Source organism: Nicotiana attenuata, unplaced genomic scaffold (assembly GCF_001879085.1).
Source record: "Nicotiana attenuata strain UT unplaced genomic scaffold, NIATTr2, whole genome shotgun sequence".
In the NCBI taxonomy this organism is placed as follows: Eukaryota; Viridiplantae; Streptophyta; class Magnoliopsida; order Solanales; family Solanaceae; genus Nicotiana; species Nicotiana attenuata.
In genome coordinates this window covers 751,270-774,129 of record NW_017670370.1, presented here as the reverse complement: position 1 = coordinate 774,129, position 22,860 = coordinate 751,270, and the positions used below count along the sequence as shown (strand labels likewise).

Here is a 22,860-nt window from a genome sequence, read left to right as displayed (position 1 = left end):
TGCCAGCAGGACAAGGTTGAGCAACAACACTTTGGAGGACTTTTGGAGCCACTACCAGTTGTAGAGCGTCCATGGGAGAGCGTGACTATGGACTTTATCACTTGCCTACCGAAGTCCGACGGTTATGGTACTATTATGGTGGTCGTGGATAGATTTTCCAAATATGCCACCTTCATGCCCGCCTCACTAGGTTGCACAGCCAAGGAAGCCGCCAAGATATTCTTTAAGAACGTGGTGAAGTATTGGGGCTTACCAAGGCATATTATCAGTGATCGAGACCCCCTCTTCACTAGAAACTTTTGGAGAGAGTTGTTAGACATACATGGTACGGAGCTGCACTTTTCCACTAGTTTCCATCCACAGACGGATGGACAAACGGAACGAGTCAATGCCTTACTAGAATTCTACTTGAGGCATTATGTAAGCGCGCATCAGAAAGATTGGGCAATGCTCCTAGACATTGCCCAATTCTCTTATAACTTACAACGGAGTGATTCTACGGGGCAAACACCATTTGAGCTAGCCAAAGGCCAACAACCACAAATTCCACATTCATTACTTGCCGCGTTCGAGGGAAAGAGTTTGGGGGCTTATCATATGGACAAAAGATGGGAGGAGCATCTTGACACTGCTAAGTCCTACTTGGATAAGGCAGCTAAAAAGATGAAGAAGTTTGCGAACCGTAAGCGGCGTCCTACGGACTATAGAGTTGGGGACATGGTCATGGTGAAGTTTAACCCAAGACAGTTCAAGACACTACGGGAATCTGATTCGCAAGTATGAGGGGCCATTTATGATCGTCGTCAAGGTAAGAAAGATCTCATACAAGCTTGACATGCCATCGTATCTTAAGATCTACCTTGTCTTCCATGCCAGCATGCTTAAGCCATATTATGAAGATAAGGATGATTCGAGTAGGGGCCAATCAAGTCGAGCGCCAATGACTATCACCGCCTCGCATGATCGGGAGATTGAGGCTATTATGGATTATCACGCCAGGCGAAAACAAGGGCAAAAAGTCATCGCTATGTTCCTCGTCCATTAGAAAGGACAATCACTAGGGAGGCCACGTGGGAACGATATGAAGACTTGTGGCAATTCAAAGATAAGATCCGAGAGTTTATGCAGTAGCATTGCGCAGCGGTCGTCGCAATATTAGGTGGGGGAAAGTGTGATGACCCGCCACGTCATCATGCCACATATGCGCCATTTGGCATATATTAATGCAATGTGAAAGCTTACATAAGAGGAAGGCTAGCAATTGCGAGAAGATTCTAGAGAAAACCCTTATCTTGTAAATATTAAGGACTTGTGTAACAATTAATATTTACACACTAGCCCCGGGAGACTAGTATATAAAGGGGGGCATTCATTTGTAATTCACCAAGCAAACAACTCTCTAATACAAAGCTTCCTTTAACAATTCTCTTGTGTTCTTTCTACCATTCTCTTAGCGATCTTGAGTGTAGTAAGACTGACTTGGCATAGCAAGAACGTGAGCAAGCTGTGGAAGATCGTGAACTAGTTGTCAAGGTGTACTCAGTTAACAACTAAGGACATGACATTTGACTCGGCTATACTTGAGAAGCTCGCAGGCAGAATCAGAATTTAAAATTTATGAGTTCAGGATTCTAATCCGTTTATACTGCATTCTAAATTAAAAATTTGTACATATTCAATGAATTTCTTAAGACAAAAACATGATTTGGATGAAAATTACATAGGACAAAAACATATGATTTGAATTTTCTTGAACTCGTAAGTTATACTCTAACTCCGCCCTGCTCACATAGGCAGAGCTTTAATTTGTGGAGCAATACAATAGCAAATGGAAGAGCCCGAATCATATATGTTAATATTATACCCTCCGTTTAAAAAAAAAATTTATTTCCTTTTTAGTCACTTTAAAAAAGAAAGACCACTTTGTAAATTTGAAAAGATTGTAACTTTAAACTTCTTATTTTACCTTTAATGAGAAAATTTATAGCTACATAGATATCTATGGATTATTTTGGACCTCAAGTTTCAAAAGTGTATTCTTTTTTTCTTAAACTTCGTGTCCAGTCAAATAAGTTCAAACAAATTGAAACGGACGGTATATTGTGCATCAACAGAAATTGTCTTTGCACTGAATAAGTACCATCAGAAAAAATAATAAGTATAACACAGTCAGGAATTTGCAGTGTTTGTGTAGAAAAAAATAGTATTATTTGATCTATATGCACGATAAATTTTCTGGCAAAGGGTGTCCAACTGACCACAGGAACACCTTCCGCTGGTTGTAGCAGATAGTTTAGCATAATATTGAGGGAGGGAAATAACAGTAGCAAGGGCAAAAATCAAATCAAAAGATAGGCAATACTGATTACCAAATCAACAAACGATGCAGCATATATATGTTCTTTCATCATAGACCCAAATAGAAGGGAAAGAATCACAGCAAGGTGTTTGATAATAAGTAGTATCTCAGAAATGATAAGAATAGTGAGCTACACATTGGTTCAAATCAAGAATTCTTGCTCAAGTATATTCAGAATTTGGTCTCAAGAAGCCATTTTGAGTAATGCAGGTCATCACCGGAAACAATCTTCTGTACAGCTATTTTCACCGCATCCTTGCGGACTCCAATATCAGCAAGATACCTTGAAATACAGTACGTGCCCAGACCAATAGGTGCAAGAGACGGAGACATGACAGAATATGCACAAACACATGATAGAGCAGCAACTGAAGCTACCACACCACCTACCTGACCACTGCGCCCTACGGCCTTTCCTAGGATCACATAACCTGTCTTGCAGTAGATTGCGAAATCCTCACAGTTGTTCTTGAAAAGTTTGTAATCTCCAAAACCGTTACTAAGAAGAAATTCAGCACGGTGAAGGACATCCTCTGGCTGATCAGAAGGGGCAGTAGTACATGTTCCTCTAACTTGGGCAAGAAAGAGACGTATTGATACACCATATTTAAAACGGTATAGTTTACCACCAGAGAGGAAGCATTCCAGGCATGAAGAGATGACCCCATTATTCCTTGGTCGATTACCACATGTTGGACACTGGGATTTAGAGTGAAGAGAGGAAGATGAGCTAAAGATGAATCGATCAGCATCTGTTCCTGTTCCTATCTCCCTACCTGCTGTTGACGTGAAATGGATCACGTTTCCAGCATCAACATATATTCCTGATATTGAAAAGAGGATATATATGTCAGTTAATACAGGGGTATATGTCACAAGTGCTTGTTAAATGGTTAGAGAGAATGTCCTAAGTAGATATAGTGCTGGTATAAAAATTTAATACCAACTTAATACTTTGTTTGATTAGCAATCCTGATATAAGTTATTCTGGGATTAAAATTAGTACCCGCGGGATAATTTATACCTTGTAGGAGGTGGGGTAATTAGTGCTGCTTTTAAGGATTATTTATTTAAAATATGGTAGATCCCAAAAGTCATTTTTAGATTAAAAAAAAAACTATAGTATATCATCTAACAAAACAAACACGTAAAAATAACAGAACAAGAAGCTAATATCACTCTTAAAACCATAGCTAACTACACACAACTAATAAAATAAATGAGCAAGAGAATGGACCTTTTCCATAAATGAACGGGGCAGAAATTACAGTAAACTAACAACTAACTAGCGCTTGACCGGAAATACATTGGCAACTCTAGCAGGACCTCTACAGTTCAACTGACCGGAAAACTCGATGACGACCTCAACGGCAAACTCGAACTCGACCCTTTGTCACGTATAACTTTCGTAGAAAAACAGAGATTGAGCTATGGTGTTTGGCTGGAGGCTGATTCGAGGCTATTTTTGGGGTGGAAACTGGACGTTTTTGGCTGGTGTTTGGGCTGGTCTTCTCCCAAGCGTGTTCAAATTTTAAAGAAGTAAAAAATAATTTTGACAAAAGGCGTTCAATATGTGTTATATACATCTAAAATATAATATTTTACCTACGTAGTATAATATTTCGACGAATGGTAGTCAATGACCATCCTTATGACCATATGGCTTCGTCCAAGCTGGTCTTGTGGTCGTTTCAGGCGAGTTTAATGGCTCATTTTGCGTAGTTTTCGAGTAGCTTTTCTGTTGGGTTTTTAAGGGAGGTTGTGTGTGGGTGTTTGGTTATTTATGTATGTGATTTTAGAGAGTGTAGGGGTATGAGGAAACTACCTGGCCCACTTCGCCCAAAAACTTACACCTTATATACAAGACAAAATCTATTTTTAACCTGTATATATTATGTTTTGAATTCTCTTGACACAGTCCAAAAGCAGAACTTAGTGGTTCAAAACATTGTGAGGTTATTAGTCCACTAACTATAATATCTTTTAATTTTTTAACTTTTCTTTTGAACACCTTAGCTGAAATCCCGCGTCAGCCGCGGGAATGTGAGCTTGGGGAACAAGAAATTGGATGAGAAAAGTGGATAGGAATATGGGGTATATAGAAGAATGATGAAAAGCTCTTTTTAACACGGACTCTTTCTTAGCTACCAATAAAATGGATATTTCCTCCCCTATGCTTCATTTTATGTGAAACAATGTCACTTTTATGTACTTGATGTGACAATTTACCATAATATCTTCTTTTCTTTTTCTTTTTATTTATTTTGAGACAATAGATAAATAGTGTAAAATATTACATCTTACTAATCAAAGACGAGGAAGGCGTGGGATTTGGATCAAGTGAGGTGCATCAAAGACGAGAACGGTAGTGTATTAATGGGAGAGGCCCAGATTAAGCGGAGACGACAAACTTACTTTTATAAACTTATGAATGAAGAAGGGGATCAGGATATTGTGCTAGGAGAGTTGGGGCATTCCGAGAGTCACCGCGATTTTGGGTACTGTAGGCACATCAAGGTTGGGAGGTCGTGGGAGCTATGCGAAAGATGAGCAGGGGCAAAGCTACCGAGCCTGACGAGATTCCGGTAGAATTTTGAAGGTGTGTGGGTAGAGCAGGTCTAGAGTGGCTGACAGGGTTGTTTAATGTTATTTCAGGACGAAGAGGATGATGGACGAGTGGAGGTGGAGTACGGTGGTTCCGTTGTACAAGAACAAAGGTGACATCCAGAGTTACAACAACTATAAGGGTATCAAACTATTGGGTCATACCATGAAAGTGTGGGAAAGGGTAGTAGAACCGAGGGCGAGGAGGACGGTGTCTGTATCAGCGAACCAGTTCGGGTTCATGCCGGGTCGTTCTATTACGAAAGCTATCCACCTCATTAGGAGGTTGGTGGAACAGTACAGGGATAGGAAGAAGGATCTGCACATGGTGTTTATTGATCTAGAGAAAGCGTATGACAAGGTTCCTAGAGAGGTTCTTTGGAGATGCCTAGAGGCTAAAAGTGTGCCGGTTGCTTACATTAGGGCGATTAAGGACATGTATGATGGGGCTAAGACTCGGGTTAGGATAGTGAGAGGCGACTCCGAGCATTTTGCGATTGTTATGGGGTTACACCAAGGATCTGCACTCAACCCTTTCTTGTTTGCTCTGTTGATGGATGCATTGACACACCGTGTTCAAGGAGAGGTTCCATGGTATATGTTATTCGCTGATGATATTGTTCTGATTGACGAGACGCGGAGTGGCGTTAATGAGAGGCTGGAGGTTTGGAGACAGGCCCTTGAGTCAAAGGGTTTCAATTTGAGTAGGACGAAGACAGAATATCTTGAGTGTAAGTTTAGTGCCGAGCCGAGGGAAGCGGGCGGGACGTGAGGCTTGGGTCGCAAGTCATTTTCAAGAGAGCCAGTTTCAAGTACCTTGGGTCAGTAATCCATGGGGATGGGGAGATCCACGAGGATGTCACACACCGTATAGGCGTGGGGTGGATGAAATGGAGGTTAGCATCTGGAGTCTTGTATGACAAGAAATTGCCTCCGCTACTCAAAGGTAAGTTTTATAGAGCGGTGGTTAGGCCGGCCATGTTGTATGAGGCTGAATGTTGGCCAGTTAAGAACTCACATAATCAGAAGATGAAAGTAGCGGAGATGAGGATGTTGATGTGGATGTGCGGGCACACTAGGATGGATAAGATTAGGATGAAGATATTCGGGAGAAGGTGGGCGTGGCTCCTATTGATGATAAGATGCGGGAAGCGATACTCAGATGGTTCGGGCATGTTCAGAGGAGGAGCTCGGATTCCCCGGTAAGGGGGTGTGAGCGGTTGGCATTGGTGGGTACGAGGAGAGGTAGAGGGCGGCCTAAGAAGTATTGGGGAGAGGTGATAAGGCGGGATATGGCGAGACTTCAAATCTTCGAGGACATGGAACTCGATAGGAAGCCGTGGAGGTCGAGCATTAAGGTTGTGGGTTAGGAGGTAGTTGAGAATATTTAGTCTTCCAGTGTGAGTCTAGGCTGATAGGATTTAGTCTTAGACTGCTAGTGGTCAGTGCTGTGTTTACACTACTCATCCATTTTCATAGTACCGGGCATTATTTACTGGTCATTATTTATGCCTTTCATCTATTCACTGGTTCTTGTGTTGTTGTTATTATTTCCATGCTGGTACTGATATATTTTTTCTTTTTATCTTTTCGTCTTCTTGAGCCGAGGTCTATCGGAAACAACCTCTCTACACCATTGGGGTAGAGGTAAGGTCTGCGTACACACTACCCTCCCCGGACCCCACTTGTGGGACTATACTGGGTCATTGTTGTTGTTGTTGTACTAATCAAAGGGTTAAGGGTTATTATGAGTTTTAGCCCGCACCAAAAACTATTTACATCTAGTAGTCGAAAAAGTGTATAAAAATTATATAATTTTTGTATATAAGATACATGATGTATATAGATACAAAAATATATAAATTTTATATATTTTTTCAGCTATTACTTTTATAGCGGCTATACAGTGTAATGTTTTCAAGGATTAAAATACTAAATATTCAATATTTATTTGTAGAAACTCTTTAAGTTAAACAAAAATTTACTAATAAAAATATATTTTAAATTTATATTTTTGTTTCTTTTGTAAATGAAAACAAAACTAATTATCAAAAAATATAACTCTTTTTGTGCTTTTTAATTTTCTGAAGAAAAAACGTATAACAAGGTAAAACAAAAGCTAAAATATGTAGATTAAACTTAAAATATTTATATACTAAAAAATAATAAAAAATTTAAATATGGTCAAAATTGGGTGCTCACAGTCTTGATTGAAAAAATACTCTACGAAAATCTAATCATCAAGAAAATGTTTTTCAGTGCTTGGTTACCTTGAGATCAAAATATGTTTTCTTGAAGAAAAATATGTTTCGCCAAAATGGGGAAAATGTTTCAAGAAAATGACTCCTTCGCTTATGTGTGGAAGTCATTTATTTTCCTTTTGCAAATTTTCCAACTCATGATAACTCTACTTGTGATAATCAACACTTAGACGTACTTTCGTCATTTAATTCCCAAATATCTAAACAAGAGATAATTCTCATACCATCTGTCACACCTTGTACGATTCTGAAATCCAGGAAGTAGCACTTAAATGTATTACATTAAGGTGTGTTTGGTATGAAAGAAAATTGTTCAATATTTGGTTGGCTTAAATATTTTGAAAAATATTTTCCTCATGAATTTACTTTTTTCCAATTGGAGAAAAATATTTTCTCTACCAAGAGAAGGGAAAACATTTTCCAAAACTCTTTTTCAACCTTCTTCACCCGATTTCCCATCCCCCCAACCCACCTCACACCCCCACACCCCCACCTACTCACCCCACCCCCACCCCATCCCTACCCTCTCGCTTCCCACTTCATCCTAAATAAAAATGTTATTAATAGTACTTTCTTTACATGTTATAGATATATATATTTTTTTCATTTCAACAAATGGGTAATTTCTTTTCATGATATACAAAGTATTTTTTTTTAATTTTAACAAAAAAAGTACTTTCTTTTCATGATGTAAAAAAATTATTTTCTTTCATTTCAACAAAAAAAAGTAAGTTCTTTTCATGATGTAGAAAAACTATTTCCTTTCATTTCAACAAAATGAGTATTTTTTTTTCATGATATAGAAAATGTATTTTCTTTTATTTCAATAAAATGATTACTTTATTTTCATGTTGTAGAATGAGTACTTTTTTTTTCAACCAAAAAAAGAGTATTTTTTTTTATAGTTATGGAGCATTAATTTCAATGTTGTTTTGTGTAAAAAAACTAAAGCAGCACATTAATTCCTTTGGATTTGTGTGTATTTTTAGAAGAATAATTAAATTGTTGAAGAAAATTGAGTCCTGAAAATGTTGGGTATTTGGGGAGGTGGGGGAGCAAGGAAACATGGAGACTTGGGAAATGAGGTGAAGAGAGTAGCATAAAAAAATATTTTCTATTCTCTAACAAAAAACTAAAAAATATTTTCCGAAAGAAGTTTTTCACTAACCAACCAAACAAGAGAAAATAAGTGATAAAATCACTCATTTTTCATAAAAATATTTTGTACAAAAATATTTCCATGAAAAACATTTTCCTTCGTACTAAACACACCCTAAAAGTATAGCTTTACGTTCGGCTGCACAAAAGTATAGCTTTACGTTAGGCTGCAAGACAAAAAAAGGAGCAGATTTGTTTTTTCCAGACTCGAAATCCACCCCCCCACACCCCACACACACACCACAAAACAAAGTGAACTACATTAGGGCTTAATTGCAACATTTTCAGATTAGACACCCAAGTTTCATAATTTGATCGATCCATCATTTCATCAATGGTAAAAAACTGCAGAAAAAGCAGGTGCTATATATTCAAAAGAGAATTGAACTGAAATTAACGAGCTTAAAGTAAAAGAGAGCCTGTAAATTAAACGCTCACCATGATGTGCGTAGAGATAGCCGAGTCGCCATGTGTAAATGTGATCCCCGGCCTTGAGCTCCTCTTTCTTGATCTTATTAAAAAGCGTCCTTTTCTTCATCTTCTTTCTCTACTTTTTCTCCAAGACAAATGCCAAAAGAAGGTGAATGAACTGGCAGACATGATGTGTGTATATATAGGGGTAATATTATTACAGCAGTAAAACACAAAGCAAAAATATACCTGCAGATTCTTAGCTTTTTACTCATGAAGAAATCATTGTCATTATTTATTACGCCATTAACCATATAATAGCACAAGTTAGACTTTTCGTATAGACCGTTCACATTAGCACATCATCTATTTCCTTACTCCAAATTCAGTAGCGTAAATGGTAACTAAAAATATACAGTTAAACTCTCCTTAGTGCAGGTAGTAGTGGTGGCAAAATGATTGAAAGAAAATAATTATCTATCCATATTATCCATTAAAGATATATTGGATAATGAATTATTTAAAAAAGGGCAGAATAGCCTAAATGGCACCTATACTTGTCCCACTTTGTCATGCCGGTTCCTATACTCCACAAAGTTTCATCCAGACACTTATAGTGATTAAAACACATTATTTTAAACCCCTTTGACCGTTGACCTAGCTTATGTGGCGTAAATAATGCTGAGGTTGCTAAAATGATTGGTACACACGCGCAAAAAGAGCGTGAATACAATAATTCAGCAGAAAATGACTAAAATTAGAAAAGAAAAAAAAAACAGAAAAAAGAAGACTAGCGAAGAACCCATGTTCTCTTCCTCTTGCTGCCATTGTCATAACTTCTTCTTCATCAGAATCAAAGATAGAAAATCATCATTATTTTCTTAGGCAAAATTGTTAGAATAAAGATAAGTTATCAACAGGAACTTCGTCCAAAAAAAATCAAGCAGACTAGGAATATCACTGGAGCATGTCAAAAATTCATCACTGGTTATAGATGAAACCTTCGAACCATCAATGGCGAGGAACACACCGGAAAGGTTCGAACCATCACCGGCGCGGAGACCACCGATGACCACCATAATTTTTTCTTATGTATCACCCCTCCATAATAGAATACAAAACAACCCTAGTAGTTCAATCAAATCGGACGAGAAATACTAAAAGGGGTGCCCGAATCTGATCTATAATGGCGTGTGAGCACCCAAATCTTGCTTGATTTGTGAAAATTATTGGATTTTATAGTGACTGCAGTTTCAATTGTTCCTCTTCCATTTTTAATCTCTCGAAAAATTATAGCGGATATTCACAAACCCCTCTTTTTTATTCTTTGTTTCTAATAAGATAGAAATAGCATGATTCCAGCGTTTTATTTCGGGTAGGGTGGCTGTGATTTGTAAGGATTTAGGAAGTGTTAATTCTATTATCTATTTGATTTTCTTCTCTTTTTTTTTTCTTTGTTTTTGTTTTCATTTGATAATGAGCATTTTGAAGAATGATTGCTGGCTGTATTTGGGGTAGAGCTAGAGAATTTTTGGGGTTGCGAAGGTGAATTAATGGAGGGGGGACTGTTTGGGGTGGTGAGGGTGGCGGCATACAGGTGGGAATAACAGGAGATAGAGAGTAGAGGGGAGGAGTGAAGTGAAGTGAAAATAAAATAAAAAATAAATTAGAAAATTCTGAAATGAATTGAAAAAATAATGATGTGGCATAAAAAATTTGAGGTGGACATGGATGTGTCATTCACATTAGATCGTTGAAGAGCACGCGAGGTCGGAAGGGTTTAAAAGAATTGTTTTAAACGAGTAGAGGTGTCTGGATGAAACTTTGTGGAGTATAGGGACCGGCATGACAAAGTGGGACAAGTATAGGTGCCATTTAGGCTATTCTGCCTTTAAAAAAGGGTCAAATATGAATAAGAACTATATTATCCACTTAGAAAATGGATAAGTAACGGGTTTAACATTTACATTTGTAAAGCCTCAAATTGGGGGTTCCTCAAGTTTGGCTGACTAAGAATTATCCCAAAAGTGATCATATTCAAAAAGTCATGGATAATATGGATATCCATGTATATCTGCCGGTTAAATCATTTTTTATCTGTATTAAATTTAGATCGGATCAGATAATTTATCCACTTTTGCTTTACCTGTTTTTGACCCATCCATATCCGACCCGATCCGCCCGTTTACCAGCCCTAGTAGGTAGGGTCAAAGAAAAAAATAAGAAATGTAATTCCAAGTTTAGTCTTCTTCACTTCCTTTTTAACCTGGTAATAATTTTATTTTTAATGGACCTCTCAGGAACGCGGAAATTCCAAAATTGTTTATCCGTAAAACGTTATAGTTGAATTTATAGCGTGGTTTATAGAGAAGCGAATCAACTTGATCTCAAAATAATAAATAAATTAAATAAAATGCAAGACTTAGCGTTGAAATCGAGATAAGATAGCGGACAACTTGATTCCGGAAGCAGGCTTTCGGAGGCAGCAATAAGAATATTGATAGACAGAAAATAAAATATTATTTAGCTTGGAATGATGTGTAGCATAAGTTTGTCAGAAATTACGTGTGTTACAATGGCTTTTGAAGTCACTGTTTATAGCTAAATCTAGGGAACAAGGTCCTAGGATCAAGCCCCTCTTAAATGACAATAATGAGGACAATTGATGAATATGCAACGACCGGCTATGAATGCCAAAATTCTCTGTAACGGATGTGTATTTAATACTGAGCAATATTCTTCATTGAATGTCATCTGGTGGCAAATATTTATTTGTCCCCATTGATAATGTTCCCTTCGGGGTCTACCTGATGCCAACCGAAACTGTTGTCCTCGGTCTTGGCTTCCCCTTGCTTCGTCTACCGTCTGTTCCCAGTTCCACGTGTCACTCTATCATTCGAGTATTTAGTGTGAACCAATTTTACCTTATACAGATAATCCCCATACTTTCCGGTGGTACATCTTGTCTCACTGGAAGTTGGTGAAGATTCCTTTCTTGGCGAAATTTTTTTTGAACCCTTTGGAAAAGTTTCTGACGCTTGATTAGACGCACGTCTCTCCGCATTAATACCCCGAACACGTGTTACTCCATGATTTAGTAATATTTTCGCCTGTTCAAGAGGTAATCATGGCCACGATTTTAGCCGCCTATTCCTTTACTTATACGCCTCATTCTTCTTCTTTTACACTTAATAGTTTTACAAACTCTCTCAACTTCTTTTGTATTCAACTCTTTCCTTCTTTTACTCCTCTTTAATCTTCTTCTTCAAAGAACTCTTACCACCTTCTGCTAATCATGGCTTTTTCCACTAACTCTTCCTAGAACTCCAGTTTTCTCTCGGTAGGAGTCCGAAGGAGAAAAAAGATAAAGAAATCAATGTTGATGCTGACCCCCTTATGGTGAGAACCATCATCCCAAAAAGACTCAACACGACCAAGGACTTCGAAGAGAAGTTTCCTTCTTCAAGTTCTCGCACTTTGGCTGTTGGAATATACCCTTCTTTCATCTGCCCTTCCAGCATTCCTGCTGTGAAGGAGGATTGTGATTGCCATGATCTAAACATTATTGCTCCCGAACTGGTGGAGCGAGTAACCTTCTCTAAGAAGGCCTTCATGTACGTTTATACGTGCCCATTTACTTTGAGCGTGGGAATTGACCCCATGATTTTGGAGTTGTGCCACAAATATCAAGTTTGCTTGGCATAGGTGGGCCCTTCTGTATGGCGAACGATGACCTGTCTACGGCAGCTGTTCCAGGAGACGAAAGATGAGCTCACCTTGGCTCGCATGATGAATCTCTACTCCCCCAAGATTTTTCGTGGGGGAGTAATAAATTTCAGCAAACGTGGCCACCATGCTTTGCTCACCAGCATAGATGAAAACAACGATCGTGGATGGATGGAGCAGTTTGTCGTTGTTTCCACCAAGGATATTGTCCCAGCCACAACTCCATCTTTCCCTGAGTACTGAACTCGTACACGCAAGTTCAAAGTCTATTTTTTTTTTCTTCTGAAAAAAGGTTGTTTCATGTCGTTGTTGTTCCTTCTCTTTTTATTATTTTAGCAACTCGGTGGACACCCCCAAGAGTTGAAGGCTTGGACCTATGGGTTCAAAATATTCTGGACATCACCACGCTTGAGACCCGCTAGTGGAAAGAACTGGACCCCAAATACATGTGGAAGGCCAACAATCATGGTAATTTGACTCATAAAACTAATTGTCCTCATCTCATTTTTGTGCATAAGAAAATTGGTTAACCTCTTTTTTTGTTGAATTCAGGTCTCCCGCAGGGCTTTGTTACCATTCATGAGGAGGATATTTTGGCTGATCCTGCGGAGGCTGCAAGGTTGCTGAAGGAGGCTTTCACTCGAACCGGCGCCATCGGATGTGCTTCAGGTGCAAGCGCTTCCTCTAGGATTCCCCAGTCGGAGAACAAACAACCAAAAAGGCGGCATTCTTCCTCGATCGAGTGCAAGAATAAAAAAGGTGAAAAAAGCCACACCGATCCATCCATAGTCACAATGGTGATTGATGATGACAGGGAAGCCATTGATGAAGGGGCTTCCCTACAAAGGAGACAACGACCTTGATCAGCTCAATAAAAAGCTCAATCTGAAGAGCTTATAATCCCAACCGGGGCCGATGCCCAAGCGCTCTAGGAGAGTTTGACTTGGTGAAGAATGCCAATTCTCCCTTTTCCAGTCCCACTTGCTATTCTCGGTACTATTAGGCTGAGTACCAGACCTCTTCTGTCTTCGGTTGGTGAGCAACCAACAACTAGCACTGCCTTTGCCGCAACTTCTTCTCAACCCACAACACCATCAACTTCATCTCCTTCCACGTCGGCCATACCTTCGTTACCAGCAATTGCTACATCACCCCCACTGGTCGCAGACACCCGAGAGGAGGATGTCCCTCCTCCCAGTCCCTAGACCATGGGAATTTTGGGCACAACTATTCGCCCCCTTCTACATATCCAAATGAGAAGGAGTGTCTCCCTCTCGGTATCTACTGAGTGCCATCTGCTGTCCTGGCCGGTGGAACTTGCTAATTACCTTAAGCCGCTGACTTCAGAGTAAGATGGGAAGAAAATACACTCTCTTTTGAGGGAGTGTATGATAAATAATGCAATGAACAATGCAGTTGCAGTATTGTACTTGTTCTTTTTACTGACTCTTTCCTTTTGAATTATTGTGAAAGAGTTTCTAACTTGGGCTTTGATTCGCATGCCAACTTCCTTGCTTCCGAGGGCCTTCAGAAGTTGATGCTCGATAAAGAAAAACTTAAGTCCAAGCGGGATCAACTGTTGGCTGAGAGGGACCAAATTATTGCTCGCCTCCCGGTGCTGGAAGCAAAAGCTGCTGAAGCTGGTGAGTTAGAGGCTCGGTTGCAGCAGAGCTAGCAAGAAGTGATGGCCTTCAGCCAATAAGGCTCTCAGTTAAATGTACATTTTCAAGAAGCCAAGGCTAAATGGTCTAAGGTCCAGAATGATGTGCTCGTTGCTGTCGAGCGTGAATCTGCTTCCATTGAGAGATTGAATAACTTGGAGGTAGCCTTGAACTCCGAGTAGGATGGCCTTAACGCCGTTAGATCCGAGTGGGATGGCCTTTTGAGTGAGGTTGATCGCTTAAATTAGAACTCCAGCAACGAGTGGATTCCCTCATTATTGAAAAAGCACATTCTATGTATAGCATGAGGAGAAAAACCTAGGAAGAGGCCAAAGCTGGCGTCATTGCTATTGATCCCGAAATTGCCAATGCCCGAGAACTGGAGTCAACCGCTCGAAGACGCCTTCTGGCTCAGCCTGATGCAACTGACTCTTCTAGTTCCAGTTCCGAGTTCTCGTGAACAGAAGAGGAACTTGAAGAGGATAATGATGAAGGCCAAGATCCCGAGCCGACGACAGATCCTCCTACTTCTCCTAGGGGCACAAATGTTTCTCTTCCCCCGAGTTTTGGGGCGATATAGCTTAGCTTTTTGCTTTATTTTCCTTTGTTCTTTTCTTTTCATATTTTTGTATTTTGCTGCTTGGCACGTTTGATAAATAAAAGTGTTTTTTGTTTAAGCATTGCGCAAAGTTTACTTTTTTGCATTGAATTATACAAGGCTTCAGGTGTATCTTTCCCCAATAGCATTTGAGTTGCGGGCATAAACTCTTTCCGAACCAACCTTTTACTGTGAGGGTTTCATAAGAGAGAGTTCTCTTATGTTTTCGGTGCTCTTGTAGAGGACGTCTCTTGTTCATTCCGGCACTAGGATTTGAAGTACTTGATTAACTTTCAAATGATAAAATCAATTCATCGTTTGGACAAGAAACAAGATAAAAATAAAAGAATTTTCTTTTCTTCCTTCTATCTTCAAAAGTACATAAGCATTCGTTTTGCTAAAAAAGAAATTGCCATTGCTTGTGTCTAATTTGTACAACTTGTTTCTACGGTGTTGGTTGTGCAGTTCCCGGTCCCGATGAGACATTTTTGTTCCTGAATTTCGTAGTTCTGTTTTTTGTTGCAATCAGATTGTAATATTATCATATCATTCCCCTAGTGTTCAAATGCGAATAATGCGAATTGAAACACTGGAAGTCTTGCTCCTTTGAGGATTCCACTAGTGACTGGTTGGATAATATTTGGTCCGATAGCAAGCTTAGTTTCTCGTTAGGAACTTTACTACCGAACCACTAACCACCCCAGTGGCTTGTAGGGAAGGAGAACCCGTGAACGGTTGAATAGCCTTTGGTCCGATAGCAAGCTTTGTTTCCCGTTGGGAATTTTGCAATCGAGCCAAAGACTATCTAACCATCAAGTAGTGGTTTGTCGTTTCCATGCCTTGTCATTTAAAGGTCTTATTTCAGCTGATGGTGTTTCCTTCGTAGTATGCTTTACATTGCTGCCTCGTTAAAAACCGTGCTAGAAAAATCCAATTGGGACAAAAACTGGACGAAGGGTAAAAGAGTGCAACACATACTTTCAGTATAAGCGGTGCTCATCAGCAATAATACCTTTTAAGGTGAGACACATTCCAGTTGCTCGGCGATTTGACCCTATCTTGGTTTTCTAGTTCGTACAATCCTTTTCCAGTGACAGTTGAGACCCGGCAGGGGCCTTCCCATGTCGGACCCAGTTTTCCTGCATTGAATTTCGAAAAGTGTGGATTTTAACCACTTGTTATGCTAAGCTTCACATTCAACATCTAAACTTTCTCTCTCTAAGCTCTCGACGCACGTTATGCTAACGTACGCCGTCTGAGAAGAAGCCATGGCGAGAAAGGGAGGATGACCTAAACGAGAACCACTTGTGACGGTCAGCGAAGCCATCAGTGTAATAGTAATTGCAGATACTCTAGCTAAAGGATCCACTCAGCAAGTAACAACACCAATCGGACAACAATTTCAGCATAATTCTCAGAAATTAGGATCACCTAGGTACACTAAGAGACCAACGAAAAGGATAGATCTCAGTGCAGTGCAGATGAATGTGTCTTCATCTTCATGTGAAGGCACCACAGCAAGTACAGTTAAGGAGTTTCCGAAGGAAAAGGAGAAAGCAACAACAGCTGAGCTGAATGTCAATGGAACAGTAACAGCTGAGCAAAAGGATATGCTACCAACACATGCAGCAGCACCGGAGAAAGAGAAAACATGGGCAAACCTGTTCACTGGCAACAGATCTTCAGAAAATGGTATGGTACTATCTTATATTCCACCAGAAATTATTGATGGTAACATTGTGGCAAAAGTAGATAAGGAAGAAATTGAGGAACAGAATAAAAAATGGGAGTGTGCCCTAATTATCTATGTAATTGGGGATACACCAAGGTACAAATTCATGGAGAAATATGTAGCTCATGCCTGGAGTAGAGTGAGTATACCAGATCTATATTTGCATGATGAAGGATACTACATAGCAAAATTTGATATAATAGGGGATTTGAAGGACATACTATATGGAGGGCCTTATACTATTAATGGTAGGCCAATGATATTAAAACAATGGACTCCAGATTTCGACATCAAGGCAGAGTTCCTGATGGAGATTCCTTTGTGGATCACTATTCCTAATTTGCCTATGAGTTACTGAGGTAACAAGACATTGAGCAAACTAGCAAGTGCTATTGGGAAGCCACTCTTTGCTGATGAATGTACCACTAAGCAGACACGTATCTCATATGCTAGGATTCTGGTGGAAGCTAATGTGACAAAAAAGCTTCCAACAGAATTGACATTACAAGAACCATCAGGGAAAAAGATTTAGCTACAAGTGGAGTATGAAGGGAAACCCCAATATTATATAAACTGCATAAAGATAGGACATGACTGTACATTGGAGAAGAAAGTAAACAAGAAGATCAGTACAGAGGAAGACAGAAGCAGGGGAAAACTCCACAAGGTGGCAAGTTAAAGGACAAGGACAACAACAACAAACAGAGCTAAATGAGGGAGCAAGCAAACTAGTGAGGCAGGACAATGAGAATGCAGTCACAATCACTGAAAGTGCTGGAAATCCACAGGTAATAAAGGATAAAGGAAAAGCAAAAGAAATGCAGCATGCTAACCAAAGAGAGGAATGGCCAGCTATGGCTAGCAATAGCAGAAGGGCAATGGGAAATACAACAATAACCACAAAAAATGTCTTTCAGATATTGCAACATGAAGAGGAAAGAATGGAGGAAACTAGGCCACCTGATTTGGAAGGTGGGATAATCATTCACCAATGACTTGGCTAATATGGAACATTAGGGGACTGAATAAGAGATATAAGCAAAAAGAAATAAAGCAGTACATAAAAGAAAAACACATCAAGCTGGTTGGTTTAGTTGAAACAAAGGTGAAAGAAGACAAAGCAGGGAAGGTGATTAGTAGAATAGCCCCTGGATGGAATAGGATGACAAATTATGAGTATGCTGTGAATGGAAGGGTATGGATTATATGGGATGAGCATGTATATACAGTACAACCATTAGACAAACAAGGTCAATTCATTCATTGTCTAGTAACTGGGAAGCAGAATGGGATGTATTGCTATCTCACAGTGGTGTATGGCCATAATGATGCATATCAAAGAAGAAATCTATGGGAGCACATTAAAAGATTAGCACAGAATACTACAGGACCTTGGTTAATTGGGGGAGACTTCAATGCTATTCTCAATGCTCAAGATAGACTCTCTAAAGTACCTGTAAAAAGTGCTGATATAAAGGACCTTGCTGAACTATGCCATGACATTGGTATTGCAGAATTACCATGAAGAGGGAATTATTTTACATGGACAACAAGCAGTAGGGTGATGATAGGGTGTGGAGTCGTACAAATAGGGTGTTTGGGAATGATATATGGATGATGAATTATAGTCATCTGAGCACTGAGTATGGGGAGCCTTATATTTCAGACCACAGTCCCATGTCCATCAACATATGGCAACCTAGGAAACTTACCAAGAGTCCATTCAGATTTTTTAATGTATGGGCAAGCCATCTTGATTTTAAAATGATAGTAAGGGAAGAATGGAGCAATAACAAAGTAACAGGGAAGATGGTGAGTATTTGGGCCAAGCTTAGAAGGATGAAAAGCCAATTTAGACAACTGAATGAAGCTGAGTTCAAAGGAGTAGCTGAGAAGATAGATCAAGCAAGACAAACCATTCATCACATACAAAGCCATATGCAAATTAGCTATAGTGACCTGCTGCAAGGCCAAGAGAAAGAATGGTTGCAAAAGTTGGAAACATGGTCAATGGTGGAAGAAAAGATACTACAATAAAAGGCAAGAGCAAACTGGATCAAGTTGGGTGATGCCAATAATAAGTTCTTTTCTGCAGTAATAAAGGAGAGGCAACAGAGAAAACAAATTGTTGAACTACAAACACTGTCAGGAAATACCATAACAGATCATGCAGCTATAAAGGAGGAGATTGTATCCTTCTACAAAAGCTTAATGGGAACTAGTGCACATGTATTTCCTGCTGTGGACAAGATGGTAATGAGGGAAGGACCAACCTTAACACAACAACAACAAGACCTGATTGCTGAAGTTACTAGACAAGAGATAGATGAAGCTCTGAAGGGAATAGGAAGTGATAAAGCACCAGGCATAGATGGATACAATGCAGAATTCTTCAAGAAAGCATGGCCATTGATCAAAGAAGAAGTGTATGCTGCAGGGAAAGAATTTTTCCACACAGGGGTGATGTTTCCAGCAATCAACTGCACTACTATCACTTTGCTGCCAAAAATTCCTAATCCAGTGACAATTAAGGATTTCGGGCCTATTGCTTGCTGCACTTTGTTATACAAGCTTATCTCTAAAGTCATAGCTGGTAGATTAAATAAGATCATGCCATACATCATATCTGAAGCCCAAGCAGGGTTCATCCCAGGGAGGAAAATAGCAGATAACATCATTCTTGCTCATGAGCTAGTTAAGGCCTATAGCAGGAAACATATATCTCCTAGATGTATGATGAAGGTTGACATGATGAAAGCATATGACTCAGTTGAATGGGTGTATTTGGAACAACTATTAGAATATCTATGCTTTCCCACAAAATTCAATAACTGGGTGAGAGCTTGTGTATCATCAGTGAGCTATTCAATCATGATAAATGAGGAACTGAAAAAGCCTTTTGAAGCTGCTAAAGGACTCAGACAGGGTGATCCCATATCACCATTTCTATTTGCAATTGCAATGGAATACCTAAGCAGGTTGCTCAAAGGATTGAAACATGTTAAGGAATATAGGTATCACCCTAGATGTGGTAAGTTGGATATAACTCACCTCAGCTTTGCAGATGGCCTACTGATGTTTGCTAGGGGTGATAGCAAGTCTGTCTCCACTTTACATGCTTGTTTTATGCAGTTTTCTGCTGCATCTGGACTGCTAGCTAATCCCAATAAGAGTGCAATCTATTTTGGAGGAGTTGCTCAGGATACTAGACAGGAAATTCTACAGAAGACTGGATACTCACTTGGGGAGTTACCTTTCAAATATCTGGGCATCCCACTGGATACAAAGAAGCTATCAACTATGCAATGGCAACCACTGATTGACAGAATAGTTGCAAGGATTTCCTCTTGGACAGCTCGAAAATTATCTTATGCTGGAAGGGTGCAGTTAGTCCAAACAGTGATATTTGGTATCCAATCTTACTGGTCCCAAATATTTATTCTACCAGCTAAAGTGATGAATCTAATAGAGTCATATTGCAGAAGCTATATATGGTCCGGCTCTAATACAATTACAAAGAGAACTTTGATAGCATGAGATAGAATGTGCTTACCTAAATCTGCTGGAGGGTATAATGTGCTGAATATCAGAGTTTGGAATAGAGCTGCTATCACTAAAGTATATTGGGATCTGGCACAAAAGAAAGACAAAATATGGATAAAATGGATCCACACATACTACATAAAAGGGCAAAGCATAGTGGAGATGAATATACCCCAACAGGCAAGTTGGATGGTGAGAAAGATCATGGAGGCAAGAGAGGTGATTCAACAAATGCCTACAGTACAATACAGGCAGAGTAGTATCAAGCAAATATACTTAGGCATTTTGGGAAATTACAGCAAGGTGACATGGAGAACTTTAATGTTCCACAATGAAGCTAGGCCCAAAGCAAGATTCACTATGTGGATGCAATGCCATGGGAGATTGCTGACAACAGATAGGCTTGCAAACTGGGGAATTCAAGTAAGTTCAAGATGCTGCTTATGCAATAGAGCAGATGAATCACATGCACATCTGTTTGGTGAATGCAGATTTGCTAAAACAGTATGGGAAAGGCTTATGCAATGGATACGAATTCATGTGAATTCAATGCAATCTTATAATCAGATGATGGCATGGGTAGTAACACAAGCTAAGGGGAAATCATGTAAAGCCAGAATAATGAAAATGGTATATGCAGAATACATATATAGGATATGGAGGGAGAGAAACAGTAGAATATTTGAAGAGACAACGAGGACTGCAGATCAAATAGCAAGAGAAATGGCGTGTGTTTGCAATATTAGAGCTCAAGGAGGAATGAGGGCACAAATGCAGCAGCTTATGTTTTGAAAACAATGTAGTAACTAACCAGCCTCTTGTATAGTGTTCTTATGAGTAGCTCACACTATAGGATAGAGTTAGAATTTATGTAAAGATTAAGTGAGTCGAGGATGACTCTACTGTTTTGTAATGACTTCTTTGGTGATTAATGGAAAATATAATTACCAAAAAAAACCACTTGCTAATACCTTATTGATTTAGTTTCAATCTGAAAATGTTGATTTTTTCTCCCAAAACTAATAAAATTGTGCAAATTGTAGAAAGGTTTGAGAAGTGGACCTCAACAAAGAAACCTAACTCAAAAAAAGTGTTCCGACTCATAAGGCAAGAAGGAGTGAAGCAGGCCAAAAGTGCGGTCCACAGAAGAAAGTGCAGACCGTAAAATTACCTCTGCGGCTGCAGATCTGGTGACTGAAGCTCAGAGGATGATTGGAAAAGTGCGGACTGCACACAATTTGTGCGATCGCAAAACATGGTCGCACTGACAAGAATTCAAAAAGTTCAGTGAGTATGCAAAATGAACAAGTGTGAAGCCTTGCCAAAAGTGCAGCTACAGAAGGAAAAGTGCAGCTGCAGAAGATGAAGTGTAGCCGCAAACCAAATTGTGCGGTTGCAGAAATCCTCCACCTGCATAACCAAGAAAAGTGCAGACCGCACATGGAATTGTGCGACCGCAGAACCTCCCGAATGGAGTTTTTGTTAGTGAATTTTGGGCCACTATAAATAGACAGAAAATATTTTTTAGGGAAAGTTTTATAGTTTTTAGTGTTGTAGCCATTATCTTTTACTACTTTTGGTAACTTGTGACCATTTTGGGTGAAGAATCATTAGTTTTATCAATTTAATCTTGTATTATGGCTTTAATTTGTTCTTCTTATTTATTTTCTTCAATTCTATTATGAGTAGCTAGATTTTCTCTAGGGTTGTGACCCAACCCTAGTGTGTAAACCTTATGGGTAATTAATCTAATGTCTGTTTATGATTGAGTATTTATTATTATCCTTATTCATGCATTATTTCTAGAATTAATGGTTGCAAATATTGATTCATGCATATTTGACTTGGTTCTTACTTGAGAAAGATGGACTTAGTATAGTTAAACTTGGCTAACAAGAAATTAGGCTAGTTAAGGTTTTGGCTAGCTTAATTAAAGGGTTTGAACTAGAGATAGAAAAAACTCGACTTGAGCTCATATCAACTATTAGAATTGATACCCAATTGGGCTTGAGAAAGCCAATTTGGACAAAATCACTCTATAACCGAGAGGTGTTGAGTGGGTGATTTAGAGTTGAGAGGTATAATATACCCCGATCACTAAAACAAACATTAACATAATTTACCCATTAGGCTAACACCTAGGTGATGGTTACATCCCTAGTCCTTTTACCCATTTGATAAAAACAACAAAAACAATTGCTTGTTTTCTAGCCTCTTTTCCTTAGTTGACCATTGCTAGTGTCAATTTTAGAAGTAGATAACAAAACCCCCTTATTTGGAAGTGTAATTGAGCTATTACATCTATGCTCAACAAGTGTACACCCTAACACCCATATTTAACTCCATGTGGAAATCGACCCCAACTCTTGTTGGGTACTATTCTTCCGACGACCGTTTTCACTCACTAGTGAGTGTGGATTGGGCGTGGATCAAGTTCCTGGGTTTTTTGAGTCACCTTTATAAAAACCAAGTCTCCCACTTTGAAATAGCGGAGATTGGCCCTTCTATCATAGTATCTTTTCGTTTTTATTTCTAGGACACCATCTTTAAGTGCGCCAAGTCCCTACGTTCGTCAAGCAGCTCCAATTTGACTAGTAATGCTTTGTTGTTTATTTCTTCGTCCACCCAGAAGTACCTTACGATAGGTTCTCCTACTATTACCGGGATCAGAGCTTCTGCTCCATATACGAGAGAGAAAGGTCTCTCTTCTGTTCTTGACTTGGTCATTGTCCGGTATGCCCATAGAACTCCCGATAACTCTTCGGTCCACTTGTCTTTGGCTGCTTCTAATATCTTTTTGAGGTTTT

General features: G+C 39.3%; 2 protein-coding genes across 2 annotated transcripts; one reads left to right on the top strand and one right to left on the bottom strand.

Moving 5' to 3' along the window:
• Positions 1-2,339: 2,339 nt before the first annotated feature.
• On the bottom strand, positions 2,340-8,964 carry LOC109238505. The gene is made up of 2 exons (XM_019404980.1): positions 8,821-8,964; positions 2,340-3,183 (listed from the first exon to the last, which is right to left on the bottom strand). Exons 1-2 carry the CDS (start codon positions 8,918-8,920, stop codon positions 2,531-2,533), a joined length of 753 nt encoding a protein of 250 aa, XP_019260525.1. The 5' UTR covers positions 8,921-8,964; the 3' UTR covers positions 2,340-2,530.
• Positions 8,965-20,053: 11,089 nt separating this feature from the next.
• LOC109238490 lies at positions 20,054-20,845 on the top strand. Its single transcript, XM_019404960.1, has one exon. The coding sequence runs from the start codon at positions 20,054-20,056 to the stop codon at positions 20,843-20,845; it is 792 nt and encodes a 263-aa protein (XP_019260505.1).
• Positions 20,846-22,860: the final 2,015 nt, after the last annotated feature.